Here is a 25,265-nt window from a genome sequence, read left to right as displayed (position 1 = left end):
TGTATTTGATTAGCAAAGGCGCAAAATATATAATTGGTTTAATTGATACTATTAACAGATGCTAAATGTATTTCTGTAACTTAGAAAACATGGTGAACAAAAATGTATGCTTTCTAGGTTTGGACACAAAATCTTCCACTGGGTTTTCCTTTACTTATGGCAGAGTTGATGTCTTTTGCTATAATTTGTATTAGTCCAAACGTTGGAGGTACTTTGAGAAACATTGCTTTTTTAAAATAGTAACACTTTTTAAAAAGAATTTGATTTGTCTTCTTGAAGTAACAGTCGTTTTGTTTGATTTTTAAATTTTATTTCAACGTATTGTTTTTTTCCTTGATTAATATTGCAAATTTAATTAATTAAGCATTATTGTAAATATTTTGTAAAGTTTAGCCATCCAAAATATATTAGCCTCCTATTAAAGTTACCCTTTGGTAATTTACAACTTTACTCACTTGGGAAATCCAAGGTTATCATCAGTTAATAAATTTCAATGTTCAGACTGACTAAAAGTCTGATTTATTTATGTTTATTTTACATTCAGTGGATTCGGAACTGTTAAAAATGTGATTACTCCATTTTGAATATTTCCAAACCTTTATCTTAGACCTTTAGCTAGCCCTAACCCTAACCACATTACGGTTAATGTTATTGTAAGGATTAGGTTTATGGTAATTTTGTATTGTTAGGGTTAATATCCTACTTTTTTGTTTGTCAGGGTTAATATACATGGGTGATTGAAGGAGAATAACTATCGTGGATGGGGCGTTGGTAGGAGGGGATAAGTGACTTGAGATAATGTCTACCTTCCACCATCTGAGTAGGCTTGATAAGAAATACTTACGGACTTTCGAAAACCGTACATAAGGGGGTTACCTATCGAATAGGCCTACTAATAACTGAAACACCACACTCATTTTGTACTTTTCATCAATGTCCATAGTGCTCATAATTTTTTATATTGTTTTTATAATTAATGGCATTATATTATCAATTGGCTCTGGAGTCATCCATGGAAAATATAAAACACTCAAATGAGGGCACTGGCCGCGTTTTAGAGACCTTTTGTTGGGGGCGGGGGTGAGAGGTAGGACAGCGGTCACTCTTTGTCAAGATGCGCTACTGAGTCTTAGGTGGGGGTTAAAAAATTGGTCCAAAGGCGTGACGTATTTTACGGACGTCAGTAGTTACTTTGTATGATTTTAAGTAGGCGTATTTTTATTGCTCAACAACAACTATAGTTTTTAATTATGAGAGGTTTCGTGATGATAAATATTGTACTTCAGTCAGATGGCCATTGACATGCTCGTATTTCAAGGACTGCATGGATGATCCTGATGAAACCTGCAGGTAAGTTTAGACGATTGTGGTTTTTGTTTTTAAATTAATAACATTAACAGTGATTATCTTCGTTTGAGTGATATTTTTGTATATGAACGTAAAAATGGCTAACAGCAAAACAAGGTGGGATCAGAGTTGTGGGAAGGCACAGTGTGACCATATTTTGCGAGGGACTTTTGATCATAACATAGCGAAACATTGCAAGCTCACTAAGAATACTGTTTCTTCATCAGAGGCGTATCCAGGTTTTTGTTGTAGGGTCCACGCCGACCCCTATATTTTAATTAACTACTGCTTCTTTGATTTCTTTAAAGATCATTTTTTAACATAGTGATAGCTATGGGCTAGATCACTATATTGATAGGGGGTCGGCGTGGTCGAGTCGGTAAAGCTCATGGTTGCTAACCGAAAAGTCTCGAGTTCGAACCCTCGGGCAGATGAGGCTCGTTAGCTCGGGACAGCCGCTCTTCTAGGAGAGACAACTCCAAAATTCAACAACTGCTGCCTTGTAGTTTGTTCTTGGTTGGACAAAGGCTATGGAAGCAAATCCAAAAAGAAAAGCAGGCTGAAATGGGAGTCAATGGCCTCAATGGCGCATAACCAGTTGACACGTAACGCTTAATTGTGTTGGAGGCGTGGTCGAGTCGGCAAAAAAAGCTCATGGTTGATAAAATAGAACAAAGTCTCGAGTTCAAACCCACTGGCAGATAAATCTCGATCCCCTTCAACACTAATAATTAAGAACGAAAAAGAAGAAGAAGACTATATTGATCACACACCTTTTTACTGGTAATTGCAAAACCAATATTCACAGAGTTTTACGTTTAAAAAGCTAATTTTCTGACGGCATGGTACTTTGGTACATCATTACGCGTTTTTCTACATGTACTTAACAGATCAGTTCGGGGTGGTTGTTGGGGGGGGGGGGGGGTTCAACTTCATTCTCTACTGTCCGTTCACTTTAGGTCAATTATCCAACCCAGTGTATACCTAGGTGTGACATTAATGTCGCTCTACACAATTGTGGGTGGTGAGGTGTGGGGGGGGGGGGGGGAAGATAACCAACTCGGAGTGAACATAGCGTTAGTTTTTAGATGACTGTTTTAAACAAACATATATATTATACAAATATATATTACACAAATATATATATTACAGAAATAGATTTAAATAAGGTAGCAGTGGTATTATGACAATATTTTTTTTATAGAGGGGTCCATGGGGGGAGGGGGGTTGTAACTGTTTTATATAATTTGTAATCGTAATCACTATCGCCCAAACTGTAAGAATACTACTACTTTATCGTGATGACATTGTTGACATTGTCAAAATTTCCCCACCACTACGCAGTTTACTCAGAAGTAAATTTAAATAGAGGTGCCACATCAGTTGTATTTGTTTCGGTATTGTAATTTTTAAAAAAATTAATCACACGATTCAAACTGTTATATAAAGTAATTATGTGTGAAGTTTTACGTATAACATTTTCTAATTCAATTATTCATAAGCAAATACATTATACAGTTGCCTTAAACTTAACACCCTTCTTACCAAGTGGTGCTACTGTAGAGGTTTTTTAAACAGTGCAATGCATCGTAATGGTTATTTTTAGAATGGCAAAGTGATGCAGCTGTTAATACGTGTTGTAAACGTAGACACTACTAGACTAGTACAGTAATGCTGAATTGCTGCATGAAAAGAAATCTTGTGATTTACATAGATGTGCCGGCCAAAAATATTTTTTTATCAAATATCATTGTTTAAAACTTTGAGTTTGAAAAGTTTCCAAAAAGGCGCCACTTTGCTGAAAGTGGCCAGAGGGGGAGCGGCCGCTCCCCCTGCTCCCCCCCTGCGTACGCTACTTTTCTTCATTGTCTCTCTCTCTCTCTCGCTCACTCTCTCTCTCATCCATGGGTCTTATCCCCATGGCTCATGTTAGTTGAACTAGATGAAAGCTCATATAGCGAGATCACTAGAAGTTTTGTAGGTACGGCAAAAAAAAAAAAAAACAGCAAAAAACAACAACAACAACAACAAAAAAACGGATTTAGGTAGGAATCAGCTTGTAAAGCTAGTTTAGGCTTGTATCTCGCTTAGTTAACATTGTCTGTGTGAGTCTTTTCAACTAGCAGTTAGGTCTAATAATAAAAAAAATTCCATTTTTGATCGTGGATACAAATAATATGTTTTAATGTATTTATTTTAAATGCGTACGTTATGGTTATGGCGAACACGGTTAAAAGTATATATTTTCTATATAAATTCCATTTCGTTCAGGGGGGGGGGGGGGGGGGGTAAACCTTCCTCGGGGGTGGGGGGGGGGAGTCCGCCTGGAAGAAACTTTCTACAGTCCAGATAAACCTACACACAGAGATCGAGATTCAGAATTTCGATCTAGATCTAGTCAGTTTATATAAGAGACAAACTCGTGGACTGTTAACTCATGAACATATCATGTGGCTTAAAGAAAAGAAACAGAGAAAGAGTGATTTGGGAAAATAAAAACTAAAGAGAAGACATCTGATTCAAATAACATCTCAGAAATCTCGAAATGAAAAGAAATGGGAAAGCTTATTTGAAGATAGTCCATGGACGACGCAACACTCTGAATGTTAGATCTAATCCTGATAGGCCAAGGGTTGTTGGAGAGCAATCTTATTAATTAGAAATTTCTCATAAACTTTGCCATATGGATTAGCATTAAACTAAAGGCAGAACGATGCATACATGACTATGAAAACATTACATCAGTTAACTTGCATCGCAGTGTCTTATTATAAGAAACAGAGTAGGGTTTGTTTAAATAACGACTTAAATTTATTTTATAGTTGCCACTGTTTTTACTCTTTTGCATAACGTAAAGAAAATATTAAATACACCCACATTGCAAATACATATTAAACGGATCAATGTCAAATATTATTTTCATTTAGATTCCTAGAAAAAAAGAGGATACATTTTTAACAGTCGGGTCGAAAAAACTAATTAATTAAAATCTTTTAAATAGTAATAATTTAAAAATAAATTCAACTCACGCTAAAAAAAAATAATGCAAAATCTACTGAAGTCCAAAAGATAATTATTGTTTGGAATAATATAATTAGCAAAATGTGAATGCAAATTCTGCAGAAGTGTAAGAGGACATTATTGTTAGAATATTACTATTAGCCAGGGGCGTAGCGAGGGGGGGGGGGCGGGGGGTGCGGACCGCACCGGGTGACACCATTTAGGGGGGTGACACCAAGGCAAAAAATAGCAAAATATATAGAGAAAAACTCGAGGGGGGGTGCAAATCGAAAGTTTAAGGGGGGGGGGGGTGGGGTGGTGCAAATCGAAAACTCGAGGGGGGGGGGGGTGCAAATCGAAAGTTTGAGGGGGGGGGGGTGCAAATCGATAACTTGAGGGGGGGTGCAAATCGAAAGTTTGAGGGGGGGGATGCAAATCGAAAATTTGAAAGTTTGTCCCTGGGAAGGGTCTCTATGCCTCTAGGGGGGGGGGGTGACACCATTAATTGCCGCACCGGGTGACACCCGACCTCGCTACGCACTGCTATTAGCATGGATGAATAAAAGGCAGTCTTTTATTTATTTTTCACTGAACGTACTGTTAACCTAATTATAATTTTCAATCAACTATTCGGCACTATTATATAAGTGTCATCACGTTCATTAGGTGCGCAATGGTTTTAGTCATGAAACTCTATTGCAAACTTTTAAAATTTAAAGTCTTGAAAAAATAAGATTCATAAAAAACGTTATGTAAATGCATGGATTGATAAAGTGCAATATAGTAGGTAAAACACGGATATTTTAAATACTGCCTTTTTACTTTCTCGTGTATACGAAGTATAGAGAAAGTCTTGTAATCGTGCAAAAAAAAAAATCGAGATTTTTACAAATCTCGACGTTTTACACCTCACTGATACGGAAAAACATAATTTTGCAATCTTGTCCGTATGTCTGTGTGTCTGTCTGTGTGTCTGTCTGTGTGTCTGTCTGTCCGTGTGTAAACACGATAACTTGAGTACCGTTACAGCTAGGTTGATGAAATTTCATACATAAGTATTTTATCAAAATCGTAGATCCGTATCAACTTTTGAGCGCTTTCCGATATCCGAAAGTGGTACTTTTCCTACTTTGAATTTTTCAAAAGCCTATAACTTGAGTACTATTTCAGATAGATAAATGAAATTTCACATGTAAGTAAAAGATCTAATTCTCTACTTTCTGTTAAATTTTTAGTAATTTCGTTGACCGGAAGTAGTAATTTACGCTACTTCCGATTTCTCAAAAAACTAATGTAAATTTTAAAAGTACTAATAATATTGCGCACTATTATGCGCTTTTTTATTTGGCGTTCACTTGGTGTGCAATTAATTTGTCTACGAGATTTTATTCTATTTTTAAAACTTTAAGTATTTAAAATGGATTAAAAATCATGTCTATAGCCCGAGTTCCCATCCCCTGTTATTTTCTATAAGAATATTCGAGAAAGTTTAGGAGAGATCACTCCCGGTTTATTTAATTTTATACACTGAACGTACTGTTTGTTAATTATTATTTCTATATTTCGGTTTGTGGACAAGCTGGGGTTTTATAGTTGTTGACTAAATTGAATCAAGCGCGTCCGCCGGCGCTCGGACTGGGTGCGATTTGGCGCCACGAGCTAGACTGTGAGCACTATGCGTTCATGTTTGCATTTAAGTTGTGTTTATGTTATGAGTGTTGTGTTTGTGTATTCGTTTTTTTGTATTTGCATTTGTGTTTCCATTGTGTTTGTTTTTTTCTTTTGTGTTTGTGTCGTGGTTTGTGTTTTTTGTGTTTGTGTTTCTTTTGTGTTTGTGTTTTTCTTTTGTGCTTGTGTGTTGCGTTTGTGTTTTCGTTTGTGTTTTTTGTGTTTGTGTTTTCTTTTGTGTTTGTGTTTTCTTTTGTGTTTGTGTTTTCTTTTGTGATTGTGTTGATTTTTTTTTTCCCCAAGTTGGTACATTAAAAAAGATTTATCGTGACGGAGCACGAGTATGCAACTTGTTCTTTTATAACACAACGGGAATGTCAACTCAGGATATAGACATGATTTTTTAAATCCACTTTTAATTACTTTTAAACTTTTAAAAATAGAATAGAATCCCATAGAAAAATAAATGCGCACCTAGTGAACGCCAAACAATATGTGTATAATAGTTCGAAATATTAGTATTTTATAAATTCACGAGCTGACCCGAGACGTAACATACGCCGCTATTTAGTTTAATTCCTATTTTTCAGTAGTTAATAATTTGTGAATTCGACACTACTAATGTTGCGACTGAAAATATTTTGATTTAAAACACTATAAGTAGCTAGTGAAGGACGATTATCCTCACCCTCACTTTCCACCCCCCCCCCCCCCCTGAACCCCGTCTCCGTGAAATCAGCCGTCTGTGACGACAGTTTTCATGCGACAATGAATAAAGCAAGAAGAACGTGTTATTATCTCCCCTTAGTTTCAAATAGTTTAAAAACTATATTATCTGCCCCTAATAGCCTTCACTACGATTGTCAACAGCTCACCAAACTGGTGGGGGTTGGGGTGGTAGTGATATGGTCTGTTGAATTTACGTGTTGGTGGTGTCTAGCATGGTCCCCGTGAAGAGAATTATATATATATATATATATATATATATATATATATATATATATATATATATATATATATATATATATATATATATATATATATATATATATATATATATAGATAGATAGATAGATATGCGTTTTTTGAGAAATCGGAAACAGCGTAAATTACTACTTTTTGTAAACGAAACGGACTCAAAATTTGACAGAAGGCAGAAAATTAAATCTGAAACAATACTTATATATGAAATTTCTTCTACCTAGCTGTAACGGTACTCAAGTTATCGTTTCACAGACACCTATACACACATACATACACGCGTACAGACATATGGACAAAATTGCAAAACTTTGTTTTTCCGTGTCTATTTTTGCACAATTACATTACTTTTTGTATACTTCGTATGCGAAAAATTAAAAAAATGTACTTACTTTACACGAATTTCATGATATCACAAAGAGTGGCATTGATCCAATTGTAAAACCAATGTTATTATTGACGATTGATGGTGGCCCAGACGATAACCCTAAGAACCAAAATGTCATTAAAGTTGCCGCACACCACATTCTCAGTCTCTACTAAGATGGTTTGTTTATTTCTGCTAATCTAATACACCAAGAAGAATTCATCTAGCAGTGTTAAAAGAAAAATGCCGCTACTTTGCAATGAGCTCACGGGATTGATATTACCCCATGACAACTACGGCAGCCATTTGCATGAAAAAGGATTTACAATAGACACATATTTAGAGAAGAATAATTCTCAATTTGCCGGTAACGCATACAAGCTGCTGACCATTTACAGATCAGTTTTTCGCAAAAAAGACAGTGAGGAAAGTGCAGCGACTGACCGTTATATATATATATATATATATATATATATATATATATATATATATATATATATATATATATATATATATATATTTATATATATACATATATATATACATACATATAGGCCTATAGGTCTTAACTTAAATTATTCATGCTCTATGAAAATAAATTTAATCTCAGCGGGCAGTATATTCGGCTGAATTGCGCCGTTCCAGCGATAAAAGACTCGGGCTGTAGGAAACATAACGGTCGTGATGCGTTAAGGCTATGGAGAAGACTCCAGTTGAACGGCGATTTTGAGAGATGCGAATACGGTAATATTCGTATTTTTTACGGTATTAGTACCCATTTTTAATTACACTGGAATGAACACGTACGGAGGCCTATATAAACGCTGCTGACTTTAATCCCATATTGAAGTATATTATATATTATTAGACCTATATATTGTTAACTTAGAAAAAGATCGACAATTTTAGACATTTCTAGATAAATAATTAGAACATGTTATACAGTTGCTTGTACGCCCGCATCTACAACTACTCCATCAAGAGCTATACTGACACTTACAGTTCTTCCAGGTTATGTTCCGAGGAAAAATAGAGTAAGCGCGATGACTCCTAACAATCACCACATCATGTGCTATGATTTAAGCCCAGATATCACAATCAGCTATTCTACAAACGGGATGGATCATTTGAAAGGTAAGAACTGTAATATAGGTGACAGGAGAATAATGATCTCAACACCATGATATCATACAAAATATTCCTGGCAAAATATCTCACGGACAAGAGATCTCAGGACAAATGTTATCACGGACAAATATTCTCATGGAACAGAGAACCAGTAGCGTACGCAGGGGGGGGGGGGGGGTGGAGCAGGGGGAGCAGCCGCTCCCCTCTGGCCATTTTCAGCAAAGTGGCGCCTTTTTGGAAACTTTTTAAACTCAAAGTTTTAAACAATAATTGTTTAAAAAATATTTTTAGTCGGCACATCTATGTAAATCACAAGATGTCTTTTCATGCAGCAATTAAGCATTATTGTACTAGTCTAGTAGTGTCTACGTTTACAACACGTATTAACAGCTGCATCAGTTTGCCATTCTAAAAATAACCATTACGATGCATTGAAATTTAAAAAAATCCTCTACCGGTAGTACCACTTGGCAAGAGGGGTGTTAAGTTTAAGGCAACTGTATAATGTATTTGCTTACGAATAATTGCATTAGAAAATGTTATACATAAAACTTCACACATAATTACTTTATATATACAGTTAGAATCGTGTGATTAATTTTTTGAAAATTACAATACAGAAACAAACAACTGATGTGGCACCTCTATTTAAATTTACTTATGGGCGAACTGCGTAGCGGTGGGGATATTTTGACACGGTCAACAACGTCATCACGATAAAGTAGTAGTATTCTTACAGTTTGGGCGATAGTGATTACGATTACAAATTATATGAAACAGTTACAACCCCCCTCCCCCATGGACCCCTCTGTAAAAAAATATTGTCATAATACCACTGCTACTTATTTAAATCTATTTCTGAATCAGTATACATGTGTAATATATGTATGTTTAGAACAGTCATCTAAAAACTGACGCTATGTTCACTCTGAGTTGGTTATCTCCCCCCCCCCCCACACCTCACCACCACAATTGTGTAGAGCAGGGGTTCCCAACCTTTTTTTTTACTCTAGAGCACATTCTAAAATATCGGTAGGGTGGCGGGCATCACGTATTTTAAATCGACAAACTCCGTCCATAACTTGTCATTTTCCCATAATTTACTTTCATATTTTCTTATAGTCATAATGTATTAATAAAAAATAAACAAAAATGTTTCAAAATAATAAAATTATTTGGCATTTTTTTCAAATTGCATACACACAGAGAAATGTATTTACAAAACGTAAATACTGCAGTCTGACTCGCCGCTAGACAAGTTGGGACAAGTATCGAAGATATTTAATAAACTTTAGGCATTCAAAAAAAAAATTAAAACTGTAACAAATGAATAAAAATAAATCATATTTTAAAATAATGTTTATGAAAAAAATTCTGTCTCTGTCGAATAGTGAGAGGCGGGCACATACGATACATTGGGTGGGATAATTGACCTAAAGTAACCGGACAGTAAAAAGGTGTGTGATTAATACAGTGATCTAACCCATACCTATCACTATGTTAAAAAATAATCTTTAAGGAACACAAAGAAGCAGTAGTAAATTAAAAAATATATTATCTGAACTAAAAGACCGATATTTAGCTAAATGTAGGCTGTTATTCCGAATGTTTATCTTTTTTATCGAAAAGCGTGGTTTTATACCAACTCTGATTTCAAAAACTTTCATTATGCTGTAATACTTTAGCATTTATGATGACGATATATTAAATTCTGATTATAGACAAAAACATTTTGTTAATACGAATAGCGTTAAATAATTTCATTACATTCTAAAGTAATTATTTATTTGTTTTGACATTAATAATTAAATGTGTAGATATTATATTTATATTAAGAGAGTAATTATTTCCCCTATTTCACTTGTCTTAAATAATTTCCCAGGAATTATTATGTAAGAATCTTTTTTACAAGAATTACAAAACAGATTGTGTTACGTTCACTGTTTTTGGTTGTAGTGTGTATATTTTGTTTGCTTTTTTGTTTAGATTGATACAATGTTTGTTTTGTCGGCCTACATTGTGTGTTTTTTTTCTTATTTCTTCAGAGTGCTACTTTCAATTTATTTTACATCAAAGCGAAGTAAGGACATACAGCTAGTAATAATATATATATATATATATATATATATATATATATATATATATATATATATATATATATATATATATATATATATATATATATATATATATATATATAAATATATATATATATATATAAATAAATATATATATATATATAAATATATATATATATATATATATATATATATATATATATATATATATATATATATATATATATATATATATATATATATGTGTGTATATATATAAATAAAATACACGTATATAGAACGTGTTAAAAATTCGGCGCCTTTTTTTGCTCTTTTCGCTCCCCCTACAACGAAAACCTGGATACGCCTCTGAGCCTAAGTTATGGCCTGAAGTTTCACCTTAGTAAGACAAACACTGATTGGCTCTACAGGAACTCCGTGATCAATACTCTGAAATCCCCACTTCATAAAACACTCATAGAAATTTTAACTCAAAACTTTGCCGATACAATTTTTAAAGTTCCGCCATTTTTGTTTTCAATTGCTGGCAAAATCTATCACACGTGTCCCATTGTACCTAATAGTAAAAGGAATAGTGATGACTAGATAATGACAATAAATAAAATTAAATGGATTCGTACATGTGACCTTAGTGGCAGAAGGCTGACACGCTGATGTGTTTGTCAAGACTGCACATTTATGCTGTAGGCCTAAATGTTTCTTATTAATTTACTATCCGTAAGAGTTTTCAAGGGAAGCCATTCTACACTGTAAAATAAAACTATAAAATAAATAATAAATATTAGGCCTATTTTAAATTCAATTATATCATAATTAACCAATTCCATTACTAAGAAGCAATGATTTAGATTTATAAGAAAGTCTGATGAAATATATAAGAAGGGTTCCATCAATGCGTTACCAATATTATGTTCTAAGACATCTTCCCAAAGGTTCACGGCGATGTGATGAGAGGTGTACTAATGCATTAAAGACAGACAGACAGACAGACACAGACATACATTGCTTTATATATAATTTATATATATATATATAAATATATATATATATATATATATATAGGCCTATATATATATATACATATATAGATCGAAAGGTAGGTAGGTAGATAGATAGATTTAAGGACTGAAATACTTCAATAAAAATACTTAAGGCCTAATTATTCAATGTGTATTAAACTTATAGTCCTTTTTTTTTAAGTAATAAATTTTGATTTGACCTCTTCTCCGATAAAGCTTAATTCTAGATTAGCGTTTTTTAGATTATTAGTAAATGGAAATAAGTTCATTATAATTATATTCTTGATTCAGAAGATCTATTAAGTGCGTCCTATTTAAATTAATAATAGTAGGCCTATAGGAACGAATTAAAAATAACGAAACATATCATTAAAGCTATAGCGGAAAATAGCTTTTACATTATAGTATTATAGGTTTATACTTATGCATAAAACATTTCAATCGGCAACATATTCCATTTCTATGGAGGTCGTATTTTGAAAATTAGAAAGCATTTTTTCTGAAGTTGTAAAATTAAATACGTCTTTTAATATTAATTATTTCTCTAAATTGTATTACTTTACATAAATATAATATTGCTATAGGCCTATAAATTCATTTTAAACCGAATAATTTGTTTTACCTACAAACGCATTTTAAAACTCCTTACACTTAGCAGTTTTTATGATCTTGTTTTTGGTGACAAATATATAAAAAAGGAATATACAAATTTGGAAATATTGGGTCAATTTTAGTACAAGATAAATCTATGACACCCATCACAATTACCAAAATTAAATGTAACTTTATTCACTGCGTTTAACATAAATAAAAGTAAGTATTTCTACACATTTAAAACAGTGATTAGTACATTTTATCATATTTTATAAGTAGTTTTTTTTCAACAGAATACTCTTGGATTGTTTATGTGGCAGCAGCGATCATCACTGCTTTTCACATAGGCTGAGCTGCAAGAAGAACTCTTGTAAAATGTGGTTTTTCCTTATAAAAATGAAGGAGAAACGTAAAAAATCAGTAAGCAACAGCTATCAATTTTGCGGCCTATCTAATCTAAAGAGAATACAGATTGCAATGAATGAGCTTTAACATTTTTACATGTTGGTTCTGTGATAGGATATGTGGAACTAAAATAAATTTAGAGCAACTTGGGTTTTCATTTGTTGCATTTGTTAGATGCATACCATCCTTGTAAAGCAGCTTTAGTTTTGTGTGAACATTTGTTATCGAAAAACACTTAAAAGTTGTTGGACATTTTCGTCAACCTAACTGTAACGGTAGTCAAGTTATCGTGTTTGCAGACGCACATAGAAATACAGACAAAATTGCAGAACTAAGTTTTCTGACTCAAGGAGATATTAAACATTGAGATTTCGAGATCTTGATTTTTTTTTTGCACTATAATAATAATAATACTTTCTTTTTACTTTGCTTATCAGGCACTTTTTTATGCATAAATATTTAAATTTACAACTTATGTGGAAGTAATTTTTAAGCTGTGTTAAACAATAGGTCTATGCTTTTTGTATTTACCTGGTTAAGCTTTGCTGATATTTCATTGTAGTCCACCACAAAATTCTTTAAGTTCTCCTTTAAAAATAAAATATTAAGGTGATTTAAATTTATAAGAAATAATTTAATTCAGTGCGGTTTAAGTCAACAATTACAATACATCAATTGCAAAATTTTGTACATTTAGAGTTTAGAGGAAATTCGAGGTCACTTGTCACAATAACATTCAATTTAATTCATATTTAATTGAACTTAATCATGGAAATATGGAAAGCATTTTAAAAGGGTTGTTTTAATTTAATATATTTATTCGAGTGCTTGTGGGTGTCAAGTTGGATATTAAGTTACTGAGTCCTTTGTATTATAGTAGTGGGTTGCGCAGCTTTCACCGCAATCTTTGTTGCCATGGTAATTGTTACGAAACGAAGTCATCTGTTTGCTTTGTTTTGATGGTGGTGATGACTGCAGTGAGAGGTTCAAATAAAACGCCAACACAATTTCAGCTGAACAACTTTAATGGTTACTACTCTAGTCTTGTATAAAAAAAGGAAATGATCTTGAACATTAATAGTGACCAGCTTTAGGGGCTAGCCCTATCACACATCACAAGACACAAAACACGACTACATCCTCGCAAGCCTAACGTTCAACTGTCCTATCTTTCTGGTCCAAGCTTGACCCTTTGGGTTCCTTAACCCCTGCATGACCCCGGCATTCCAGCGAGGGGGAGGGAAGGGCGCCTGCAAAATCCTAGGTGGGACTGATGCATTGTGTCCCAGTTCAGGGGTGGGGTGGGGGTGGGGAGGGCAGCACACGCTGTCACAGTTCAGGTGTGGGGCAGGAGGGGGGTGGGGTAGATACCCACTAGCGGTGGGACGAGGGGTTTGGACTCAGTTATAACAGTAATCATGGCTGTACCTTTAACCTATATTCCTTGCTTCCGGTTGACCCTTAGTTTGCAGGGCCTTAAAAATTAAGGCTCTTAAAAAAGGCTTAACAGCACACTTGTCCGCACTTCAGACTGGGCTGATTAGCCTACCTAGGATTGTATAATATATATCACGAGCCGACCCGCGGCATATCATACGCCGCTATTTAGTTGTTTTATTTTCTACCTTTCAGTAATTCATAATTTGTGAATTCGACAGTACCAATGCTGCCACTGAAAATATTTTCTTTAAAACACTATCAGTAGGTCGTTAAGGACGATACTACCCCCACCCTCCTTTCTCCCAACCCCTACCCTACACCCCCCCCCCGCCGTGAAAGTAGCCTCCTCTTAGTTACCTCCTCTAAGTTTAAAATCGTTTCAAACTAAATTATCTGCCCCTAATAGCCGTCACTAAACCCGGCTCTACGAATGTAAACATTTAGCGTGAACCACAGCTCACCAGACCATGTAGGGGTGGGGTGGTAGGGAGCGCTCTTACAGCTTGTTTTCTAGCGTCTCCAAGAAGAGAATTATATATATATATATAGATAGTATTTCCCTCGAATATTCAGTCTCTGTTTACAGTGTTGATGTGTAATGGGTTATCAGGAGTTGACTTAGAATGCACTATAAACAAGATGTGTGGTCTACAACATATCTATTTGTTTTTCTGTCTGAATAAATTAGAAGGTTTTCCAAAGTGTTAGCTGACCACAAAAGGTGTCTATATGAGAATCACTCTAAAAATAATCCTACACAGCTCACGTTAGCAAATTTTCATGAGGATTTCCTTTAGAGGCATTACCAAGTGTGTATTTTTAGAAACTGAAATATTTAAATAATATATTTCTTAGGTGTTTTTTAGGGCATGGGTTTTTCCACACCACTACCTCATCATGGTGTATGAAAACATGATGTTTGAGTGTACAACAACGTCATAAACACACACTTTTATGATAATTTGCCTAATTTTAAAACATTTTACACATTTTAATGTTTTCTCATGTGACTTTTTAAAATAATAAATATGAACTAAACATATTTTAAAATTTGGTTGCATTTTTCTGTAATGCCCATTTTAAAAATAAGTAAACCATAAGTAATTTTTTACCACACTTAAACAGCTGTAGGCCTACTAAAAATCAACTCGTAATGTAGAATAAACTCAAATAATAAAAATATGAGAACAAAATCATATTCTATATTTTATTAGGTGTGAATAATAACTTAAAAACTTAGACATAACGAAATCATGAGTTCCTTGGACAAAAAAAACGAACTTGGCTGAGACCAAAAATCTCAGTTCAAAATGACTAAGTTTGCGCGCACAGATAGACGATTTGGCAGCAAGAGTAATCCAACTATCTTTTAAAACCTGCTATAATTTTGTAAATATTTACAAAGCTTATTTTAAAAAAAACTACAGTAAAGTCGGTAAAGAGTTTCTTCGCACATATAACTAAAGAATTTTTAATTTGAGCGATCAGGAATGAAATAATCGGTTCTTTGTCTCAGCTGTAAAATTTACATTTTCACGGTTAGACGGTTTGTGACAGTAGCCATCGATATATATATATATATATATATATATATATATATATATATATATATATATATATATATATATATATATATATATATATACATATATATATATTTATATATATATATATATATATATATATATATATATATATATATATATATATATATATATATATATATATATATATATACAAACACATATAAACACATATATATACACACATATATGCATACACAGATATATATATATATATATATATATATATATATATATATATATATATATATATATATATATATATATATATATATATATACATATATATATATATATATATATACATACACATATATATATACACACACATATCTATATATATAAAGCAAAGTGGTCAACTTCCCGGCGCCGCAGGCACTTCAAATTTGACAGGATCCTGCCTTGGGGCAATAGAACACGAAGGCCGGTGCCGGTTGGCCTCAAAGTCAACGGAGAAAGGGTCAAAACTGACTTCGACTGACCGGCGCCTTATATGGGCTATATTACGACAAAACACTTTCCGAACGAACCCCCTTGATATTTGGCAGGTGGTAGAAGAACGCCTAGAGGTGTTAGAAAACACTTATACCACATGATTATTTTTCTTAAAAAACGGTTTCTGTTATAGTAACAAATGTTATTGTTCTGTTATGGCGCGAAAAATCCATTTTGACCCAAACATGTACTTGTGTTTCTTTTTTAAATTCTTGGAATCAACATAAGCATGTATAGTTTAAGAATAAGAAATGTTATATTGTAGTACATGTTTGTTATTCATCTTTTCCCATCCGTGCCTAAAACAAATTGGGAACAAGGAATAATGTACATCTGTTTCATTAACCACGGCATGTAAAGGGGTTGTGTGGTCAGTATTATGTCTAGCCGTCTTAGTCTTCCTCAATGTCAGTTTGCTACCCACCAGAGTTGGGATCCGAACTCAAAACTTTGGAACGTTTGCTGGTTCCACCATACCACTACCCTGTCCCATGTGTTAGTTATTTACGAAATAACTACGTTTTAGTCTCATTAATATTGCAATTTTAAAAAACGCGTACGTGTATTAGTCAGATGGCTTTCGGTCTTAAGTCAAGCAAAGCATTTTGATTATTGGGCATGTTCTAAGTTAAAAAAAAATACAAAATTAAGTTCTATCAACAAGTTACTTAAGTGAGTACCAGTTAGTATTCAGCTAGTTTCTTATTTTTTTTTTTATTTTCTGTGGAGGATCAAACTTTCATATTCATATTTGTTTTACCCTATTGTTGAAAAACATACTGGGTTTCTCTCTCTATTTTAATTTACATTTTTTTTTAACTTCGGTGTTCATTACAAGAAATTACATACATGGTTGGAGGTTCATGTGATGGTCAATCAGTTTTGATTTCATGGTTGGCCTGTATTGATTGTGTAATTAGCATCATCTCGTTTTATTTTAAATCGGTAAATAATAATCAGAACTTAACCAAGCTTAGTTTTTAAAATGTAAAGTATTAATAACAAACAAATGCATTTTTCTGTATAACAAAATAGGGGTACAAAATTTATTTTGAATCCTAATTAGACCTCAACATTTAAACTATGTATATTTCTTGTTGAATATTTTTTCACGAAATTCTTAAAAAAAATATTTTCAAATAAAAAATTAATATTATATTAGTGATAACAAAAGGAATCATTTTTACAACGTATATATATATATATATATATATATATATATATATATATATATATAATTATGGATCGCTTAATCCAAAGCAGTGTTTCTTCCAGACTTTTTTCTCCAGGGTTGCACCTGAAATTTTCGGGGTGGGGGGAGAGGGGGTGCTGACAGTGTTAAAAGTAAATATAAATTTTCTATATAAATTCCATTTCCGGTGGAGCTCCCCACAAAGAGATGCCTGGAAGAAACTGATCCAAAGTACATCCCTGCCTATATTGTGTTCCTGTGTCTTATACGTGAGAAAGTTTTGCGCAACAACATTTACATCGCGGCTTTTATTGTGGTTAACTTTTGAATTGCTGGAAGGGGACGGCGTTGAAGTTGAGTTCCCCTCGTCTCATGGCTGAAGCTATGGTGGCTGGCGTCGTGAGGCTGAATATGCTGGCGGACAGACCCAGGTACCAGCTGTAGTGGACCGACAGGTAATCCGAGTCGTACTTGGCGTAGAAGATGATGACGGAGGTCAGGAGGATTATACCTGGAGAGTAGAAGATTATAGGAGGATTATACCTGGAGAGTAGAAGATGATAGGAGGATTATACTTCGGGAGTAGAAGATGAGAGTAGGATTATACCTGTGGAGTAGAAGATTATAGGAGGATTATACCTGGGGAGTAGAAGATTATAGGAGGATTATACCTGGGGAGTAGAAGATTATAGGAGGATTATACCTGGGGAGTAGAAGATGATAGGAGGATTATACCTGTGGAGTAGAAGATTATCGGAGGATTATACGTGGGGAGTAGAAGATTATAGGAGGATTATACCTGTGGAGTAGAAGATTATAGGAGGATTATACCTGGGGAGTAGAAGATTATAGGAGGATTATACCTGGGGAGTAGAAGGTTATACGAAGATTATAACTGGAGAGTAGAAGATGATAGGAGGAGGATTATACTTAGGGCGCAAAAGATGATATGAGGAGAATTATACCTAGTGAGTTATGTTGACGATTAGCTTTCAGGGGTGTCTGATGAAGAGTATGCTTCGCGGTGTGGTCGTGAATTGTTGTTTGTGTGTGCTGTCGGGAATTTGATTCGCGGTGTGTGGTTGAGAAAATGCTTCGGGGTTTGTGGCCGGGAATTTGTCACACGGCGTGTTGTCGGGAATTTGGTTTGGGTTGCGGGGTCGGAAATTTGTTTTGCAGTGGATAGTGGGGAATTTCTTTTAGGATGTGTGTTCGGGAATTAGGTTTCGGATATGGTTTAATGCAGGGGCGGAACTACAGTGCCGCCAGACCCCGCAATGCGGGGGGGGGGGGGGGGCACGCCATTTAGGGGCCCAGAGCCGACAATAATAAAAAAAAAATGTATAGTTAAAAAAAATTTCTTTTATTTTTGACTTTTGGCTGTTTTGTAAAAAATTACCGTAGCTGCGGTTGGATTATCTTTATTCTATAGACACCACCCCATGCTCTTGTATATTCTTTTTCCCTTTGCTTTTAAACCACTGTGAAAGCCGAGTCTTTCTCCTACAATTAAACTTATCAAAGATAAGCAGATGTTCGAACCACTTCCATGACTTATTTCCCCCTTTTTTTTTTAAATAGTCAAATAGGGGTGATCATAAGCTCCTTTTAAGAGATTTATACTAAACAAATAAAAAACCATTTCCTTCTCTTAATTATTATTTTTTTTATAAGTAATTACTAAAGAATGACATTGTATAAAAAGGAAATGTATTAAATCAATAATGTTTAAAAAATTAATAATATAAATACAAAAAAAAATAAAAAATAAACATAACACGAGACACCATTACTTATACAAAGCTTAATGTTTTATATTATTTTTGACCGACAGAAGTCTAAGTTGTCTTCTATCAAAAATTAATTAAAACTGATTTTCACAAAACACACTATCCCACTAACTCACTTGACATGAAGTTGAAATTTTTTTAAATTGATGTATCTCAAATCCCGAACAGGCCAGTATAATGAGTATCTTATGTTCGGATTTTGTGATTGTATATATATCATATCATATATAGGCCTATATATATATATATATATATATATATATATATATATATATATATATATATATATATATATATATATATATATGGGGGGGCTAAACAAATTTTTGCGGGGTGGCCCTTTTTTTCTAGTTCCGCCACTGGTTTAATGTTATCAGTTCGAAGAAAGTTTATAAGAATTACTTAAGACGATACAGTAAAAATGTACGGGGACTCTAGTCGTTCACCCGGCCACAAATAAAACGATTAACTCGACATCATTTGCCTTGCTTGACCTAAAGTCCCCTAGTAGTTTTGTCCATTCAAGAACGAATTAAATTCAATCCCGATAGACCTACAGCAGAACAAATTAAATATATTGTATCTACATATTAATTAAAACATTGAAATCATTTATAAAATTATTTAACTACTTATACGTGTAGAGATAGAAGTAATTCTAAGACTTAATCAACGCATTGTAACTTTGCCACACATTGTAGGTTTAAATATCCTAGATTAAAAAACACATAGCGAAACTGATTAAAAAATCTATGTCATTAACTACTTAGATAATTTTTTATCACTGTAAGATACAGGTTATGGAAATTACGTTTATTGTTATAAGCTGGACTAAAGTACGATACGATACAGTGTAGCTAAGTTTTAGATGCGAGACATGGTAGTTTATATTGTCAGATGCGAGACACAGTAGTTTAGTGTGTCAGATGGGAGACACGGTAGTGTAGTTTGTCAGATGAATAACAATTTACTGATGTGTTCCGACCTACCTCCAACGAGCGCGTCCAGTGCTGCTAAGATGATGAAAATTTGTTTCCTGCTGAGAACAGCAACGATAACAAAAGCAAGGCAGATCAGCATACAGCCCCCACCCACTGCCATAAGACCGATGGTAGCTTTTAGATAACTCTCTGGAAGTAAGACAACAGTAGTTCTATCATAAAGGGAGTTATGACAAGGTTATATTAGTTTACATATCTGGGACAGCTCTTTAAACATAAAGTAGCATGGGTCATATTTTCTCTTTCGAAACTTGATGGTCCATGATATAAGTGGAGTTCATCTGTTTCTGTGACCTCAGCATATGAAGAGATAGTGTGGTCAGCACTATGCCGAGCCGCCTTTACTTACCTTAACGTGAGTTAGGCACCTATCAAAGCTGGGTAAACTCATGGACGTTCTACTGACTTGAACCTGAATTCAAACTCGAGACTTTCGGGTAAACAGTCTAACACTATATCTATATTTTTAGCACAACACGATAATATGGTTTCAACTAAACTATAAACATAAATTAAATAAGTTTAAATTTAGAGTGCCAGAAACAAGCTTCAGACGTCAACTTACTACTTCCGGGTATAATGTCCATTGTGTCCTTCGTGTAGCCGTTATAACTAGTTTTGAACAGACCGACGTCTATCTCCTCTGAAATCGGATATGTTTCCCACCCATACAGCCAACCTCGGGTTGCAAACGACGCAGCCCACAACGTCAGAAGCATTGCCAGCTTGAAAAATATAAAGGTTGTCCAGGGGCCCATTTGCGCCATCTTGTTTTACAGGGATTCTGGTTAAAGAGATAAATTGTACAATTGTAACATCAATCAATAAAGCCATATTCACAGGGCCGGCGCTACCTATAAGGCGAACTAGGCGATCGCATAGGGCGCCATCCCGGGGGGGGGGGGCGCAAAAATGTTTAATCGCTATTATCAAAAAGTACCTAATAATTAGTAACTTTGATTATCTTTCATAACTATATATAACTATATATAATATTATACAAAAGGTGTAGCGGTCTATTTCGGCGCCCAGGACTAACTATCAATTTTACCCCCCCCCCTAATTTTGGTCTATATAGCCCTATATTTATCCGCGATGGTGAAAATGCACAAACCACCTCCTTAATTTGGAAATGTCGCGGAGCTTTTTACCAATCACTTTGCCTTTTTATTTTGGTGTCACATAATTGTTGTAGAAAACGATTAAATAAGTCCGTAGTTCAAATTTCGAACATTTCAAACAGTTATCTAATTTTAATGTTGATTTAATGATCGCTCCAACGATAGACATGGCCTTTCAAAACACGTGACATTTTGGTTTTTAAGTCTCGTTTTCTCTGACTATGAATTAGAAATCTGTTCTAGTGTATAGAGTTTGGTAATGACGGGGTGTTCAATTTATTGTAATTGTTTGGTAAGGTTTGATGAATCGTTTAGATTTGAGACTAACGGTGGAAGATGTTGCTGATATGGTTTTGTAGGTATAAAGTATAGAAGTGTTAAAGTCGTATTTTTTATTTGGCTGTTGTATCGTTGAAAGTTAAGTGGAATCTGATTGGTAGTAGAGCAATGAGAATGTGGGTGATGAGGTATCGTAGTTCTGGAGTTCGGGAATATCGAGTCTTGTGGTATTAAGGTATCGAATTGTTTTGACTGTTGACGTATAGTAGTAGGTCCAGTGAAATCGTTGTTGATTAGGAGTATCGTTTGTAGAGCTTGGTGAAGTTAAGCGAGTTGGTGTCATAGTTCTGGAGGATCGAGTTAAGTTAAGTTTAGGTAACGAAGTTTGTGAATGTAGTAGAGTATATCGAGTAGTCGAGTTTATCGTAAGTAAGATGATTTCAATTCAGGACGGAACACACTACCAAGAAAGGTAGGCGTTCTCTAGCTGAAAAATCTTTGATTTTTTTAGAGAATCTATATTACCCCTATAATATTATATAGGCTGGAATTTAGAACTAACCGTAAATTTTTTTTTTAAATTTAATTTTTTTTATATTTAATAAAAAATTATAGCAATGTCTTAAAAAGTTACCTGTATTTGATTTTTAGAAAAGCATCCCTTTATTTAGGGGATCCAAAATTTTGAATAGCTTGATTAGTTTGATTTACATTTTATTTGTACGTAATCAAAATTAACAAGAAGTATGTTATAATAAAACTATCGTATTTAGACTTCAAACCAAACCTACAGTTAAGTAGTCAATCGATAAAACATATTCTTTTGACATGGTACATAGCTACTATAAAAGATTTCTGATATTTATTACATAATAATAATTAGATAGTATCAATGTGTTTTTTAAGTATGTCTTAGTTACACTTTGTTAATTTAGCTATTCTTTTGAAAGTTATATCCCTTGAATAAAATGTTGGTATTAGGATTTCCAAATGGGAGAGCATTCGTTGCTTAACTTTACATCAACTTCCAAATTACTGCACCTTAGGTTGACCGCTTTCATATAAATACAACTTTAAGTTATTATTTGCTATTATAAAAATTATATATAGCAGAAGTTTTAAACAAAAATAGTTTGTTCGGTTTTTGGTAGGGAGGGGGGGGGGGGGGGGAGAAGCATTTGAAATTTTCTAAGGTGGGGGAGGGGGGGGGGGGGGCTATGTCTGTAAGTACAAAGAAGACTCGTGGACTTAGCAACAATTTCAATAGAATGTGTTTTACCCTTGCAAACTGGAATTGAAGGAATTAGTACAAACTTTTGAGACGAAGGAGACAAGAATAATTTGATTTTGATGTCTTCTTATAAACGTGTATGCAATTGATAATAAATTAATATGTCACTTTTAATAAATTGTTTTCTTATACATATGTTTTAGTAATTAATCTGTGAGAAAGGGGCGTTTTTAAATAAGTTTTTACCTAGGGCGGCTAAATACCCACTGCATATTCGTTAAGTTTTTCAGTGTGAGCTGCGATTAAATTTATTTTAGAGCCATTGCGAAATAACTTCTTCTCTTCTTCGTTCTTAATGTAATGTTGGACAAGTTTCCCCCAACACAATTATGTATTTTCTTGTCAACCTTGTTATGCGCCGTATGACCTGTTGATTCCGATTTCAGCCGGCCGTTCTGTTCTCTATTTGCTTCCATAGCTTTTGTCCGGGTCCCGAGATATGCCAGAAAATACACTTGCCGGAATGCCGTTTGGTCCGAAGGCCGTTTTCCCGAAAACACATTTTCCCGGATGCAGAAAACGCCCAAAATGGACACTTGTTGCTACGGGTCAGTTGAGGTCAGTTTAGAACTAGGGTAGAATAGTCGTGCGTGTGTGAGTTGAGTTCACCCTAGAATATTGTTAACCCCGGTGTGTTTATGTATTGTTATCCCAAGGTCGAATGCGGTATAAAAGCGGGAGTGAATGATTGTCTGGAGTTAGTTGCTAGCGGTTAGGACGAGGGCTATTCTTGAAGGTATTTGAGACGGAATAAAAGTAATTAAAGTAGTCACGAAGAGTTGTCATTTATCTGAAACCAACTCAGAACGTAACACTTGTCCTAATGTGACAAACGCCCAAATGGACACTTGCCCGAACGCGACAAATGCCCGAAAGCCACTTGCCCAAAAGCCGTTTGCCCGAAAAATGTTAATTATTATATATTACCAAATAGTCATTCTTAATCAAATTTAAAGGTGAAATTTTGATAATCAATACATATGTAAGCAAAAATAAAGAGAAAAAAGAATAATATTAAATATTGCCCAAGCAGACATTCTTAATTAATTTGTATTTGCTATATAAAAAAGTGTACAAACATATTTTTTTCTATCTATGAAACAAAAAAAAAATCGTTTATCTCAGGTTTCTATAATGAATCTCACTTTCTTTATTAAGTAATCGCTTCAACACATTGTCTAAACAAGGTGCATTTAAGTGCTGACAACATATTTTCTTCATATGCCGAGGTCAAGAAACATATGAACTCTACTTCATCTGCCCAATGGATCGTTAGGTCTAAAGAGGATTCTTTACTTAATATCTTTTAACAATGACATTTTATTTGATTATGGATAAACAGCTAAGATAAAACACATATAATATAATACCACGTACCTAGTAGAGTTTTTAAAATTCTTCTGAATGTCAAATACTTTCCGTTTTAGTTGAAGAGTTTAACCTCACTCTACGGCCGGTGTTACTGGAGTTATTCGCTGTTTGGTGTAATAAAGTTGGCCTATCAAATATATAGGAGGCGATTCACCCCGATATCAGTGAGATACGGATCTTGTGATTGTTGTAGGTTATCAGGCTAGGCGTATTGTCTTATTTGGATCACATTCTGGAGTACGGTATGCCATATTTGGGTTCAAAACCTATTAGATTTTTTACCAAGCCTGTTTTGGATTTTTCCGGGTAGCTATCACATGACTGGGTTTCAGTAGCACGTCCTCACGTCATCATTGACGTAACTCGGAAACTTTCTCAACCTGACCCCAGTTATTACTGACACTAATAACCAACATTTTACTGATCCTAACCCTATCCGAAAATTATTTCTAACTCTATATTTGAGGACCGTTTTATTCCTAAACCCAGCCACTAACTCTATTCGTGATCATATTATGACATTATTTACAAACATATATCAGAATTTCTTCCAGGTACCTTTTCAGGGGGGGGGAGGAAGGGGTCGGAGCCCACCCCCCTAAGAAAGTCTACTCCCCCTCGAACGAAGTGGAATTTATGTAGAAAACATATTTTTACCAGTGTCCGCTTCGCCTCGAAAATTTAGCCCCCCCCCCCCCACAGAAAATATTAAGTGCATCCACGGAGGAAAAAGTCCTCGAAGAAACACTGACATATATTTAATCCCAACCCTGCCTCGAAGCTAATCCTGATCTTATTTTCTTTCCTAAACTTGTCCACTACTGCCATAAATCCCACACATCTATACTGAATCCTCCAAGTGTTTTATCAAATACCTATGTTGTTTCCCATTTGCCTTTGTTTACATGTTTTCCACACTGAACAACAGATACGTAAAGACGAGTTTTATTATTTTATTTTTGATACGTTTATCTTGTTTTCATTCAACTAAAAAAAAGAACCCTTTTTAAAGTATTACAACTTATAGCTTAATCATAACATATAATTTTTATAAGTTGTTTAATGAAACATGTACATTTATCTGAAATAACAGTGACCCGAAAGATCAGCAACGG

The 25,265-nt window shown here is 34.3% G+C and overlaps 1 protein-coding gene and 1 long non-coding RNA gene across 2 annotated transcripts; one reads left to right on the top strand and one right to left on the bottom strand.

Moving 5' to 3' along the window:
- Nucleotides 1-8,405: 8,405 nt before the first annotated feature.
- Nucleotides 8,406-12,734, top strand: LOC131932933 (uncharacterized). The gene is made up of 2 exons (XR_009384759.1): nt 8,406-8,497; nt 12,476-12,734. It is a non-coding gene; the product is annotated as an uncharacterized LOC131932933 (long non-coding RNA).
- A 4,417-nt stretch (nt 12,735-17,151) lies between these two features.
- On the bottom strand, nt 17,152-24,231 carry LOC131932932 (uncharacterized). Its single transcript, XM_059289825.1, has 4 exons — nt 24,157-24,231; nt 20,654-20,872; nt 20,077-20,217; nt 17,152-17,808 (listed from the first exon to the last, which is right to left on the bottom strand). Exons 2-4 carry the CDS (start codon nt 20,853-20,855, stop codon nt 17,615-17,617), a joined length of 537 nt encoding a protein of 178 aa, XP_059145808.1. The 5' UTR covers nt 20,856-20,872; nt 24,157-24,231; the 3' UTR covers nt 17,152-17,614.
- Between the last annotated feature and the right edge of the window lie 1,034 nt (nt 24,232-25,265).

This window comes from Physella acuta, unplaced genomic scaffold, assembly GCF_028476545.2.
Source record: "Physella acuta isolate Inbredline_101_S28 unplaced genomic scaffold, ASM2847654v3 ptg002324l, whole genome shotgun sequence".
NCBI classification, from domain to species: Eukaryota; Metazoa; Mollusca; class Gastropoda; family Physidae; genus Physella; species Physella acuta.
This window is presented reverse-complemented; position numbering and strand designations above follow the sequence as displayed.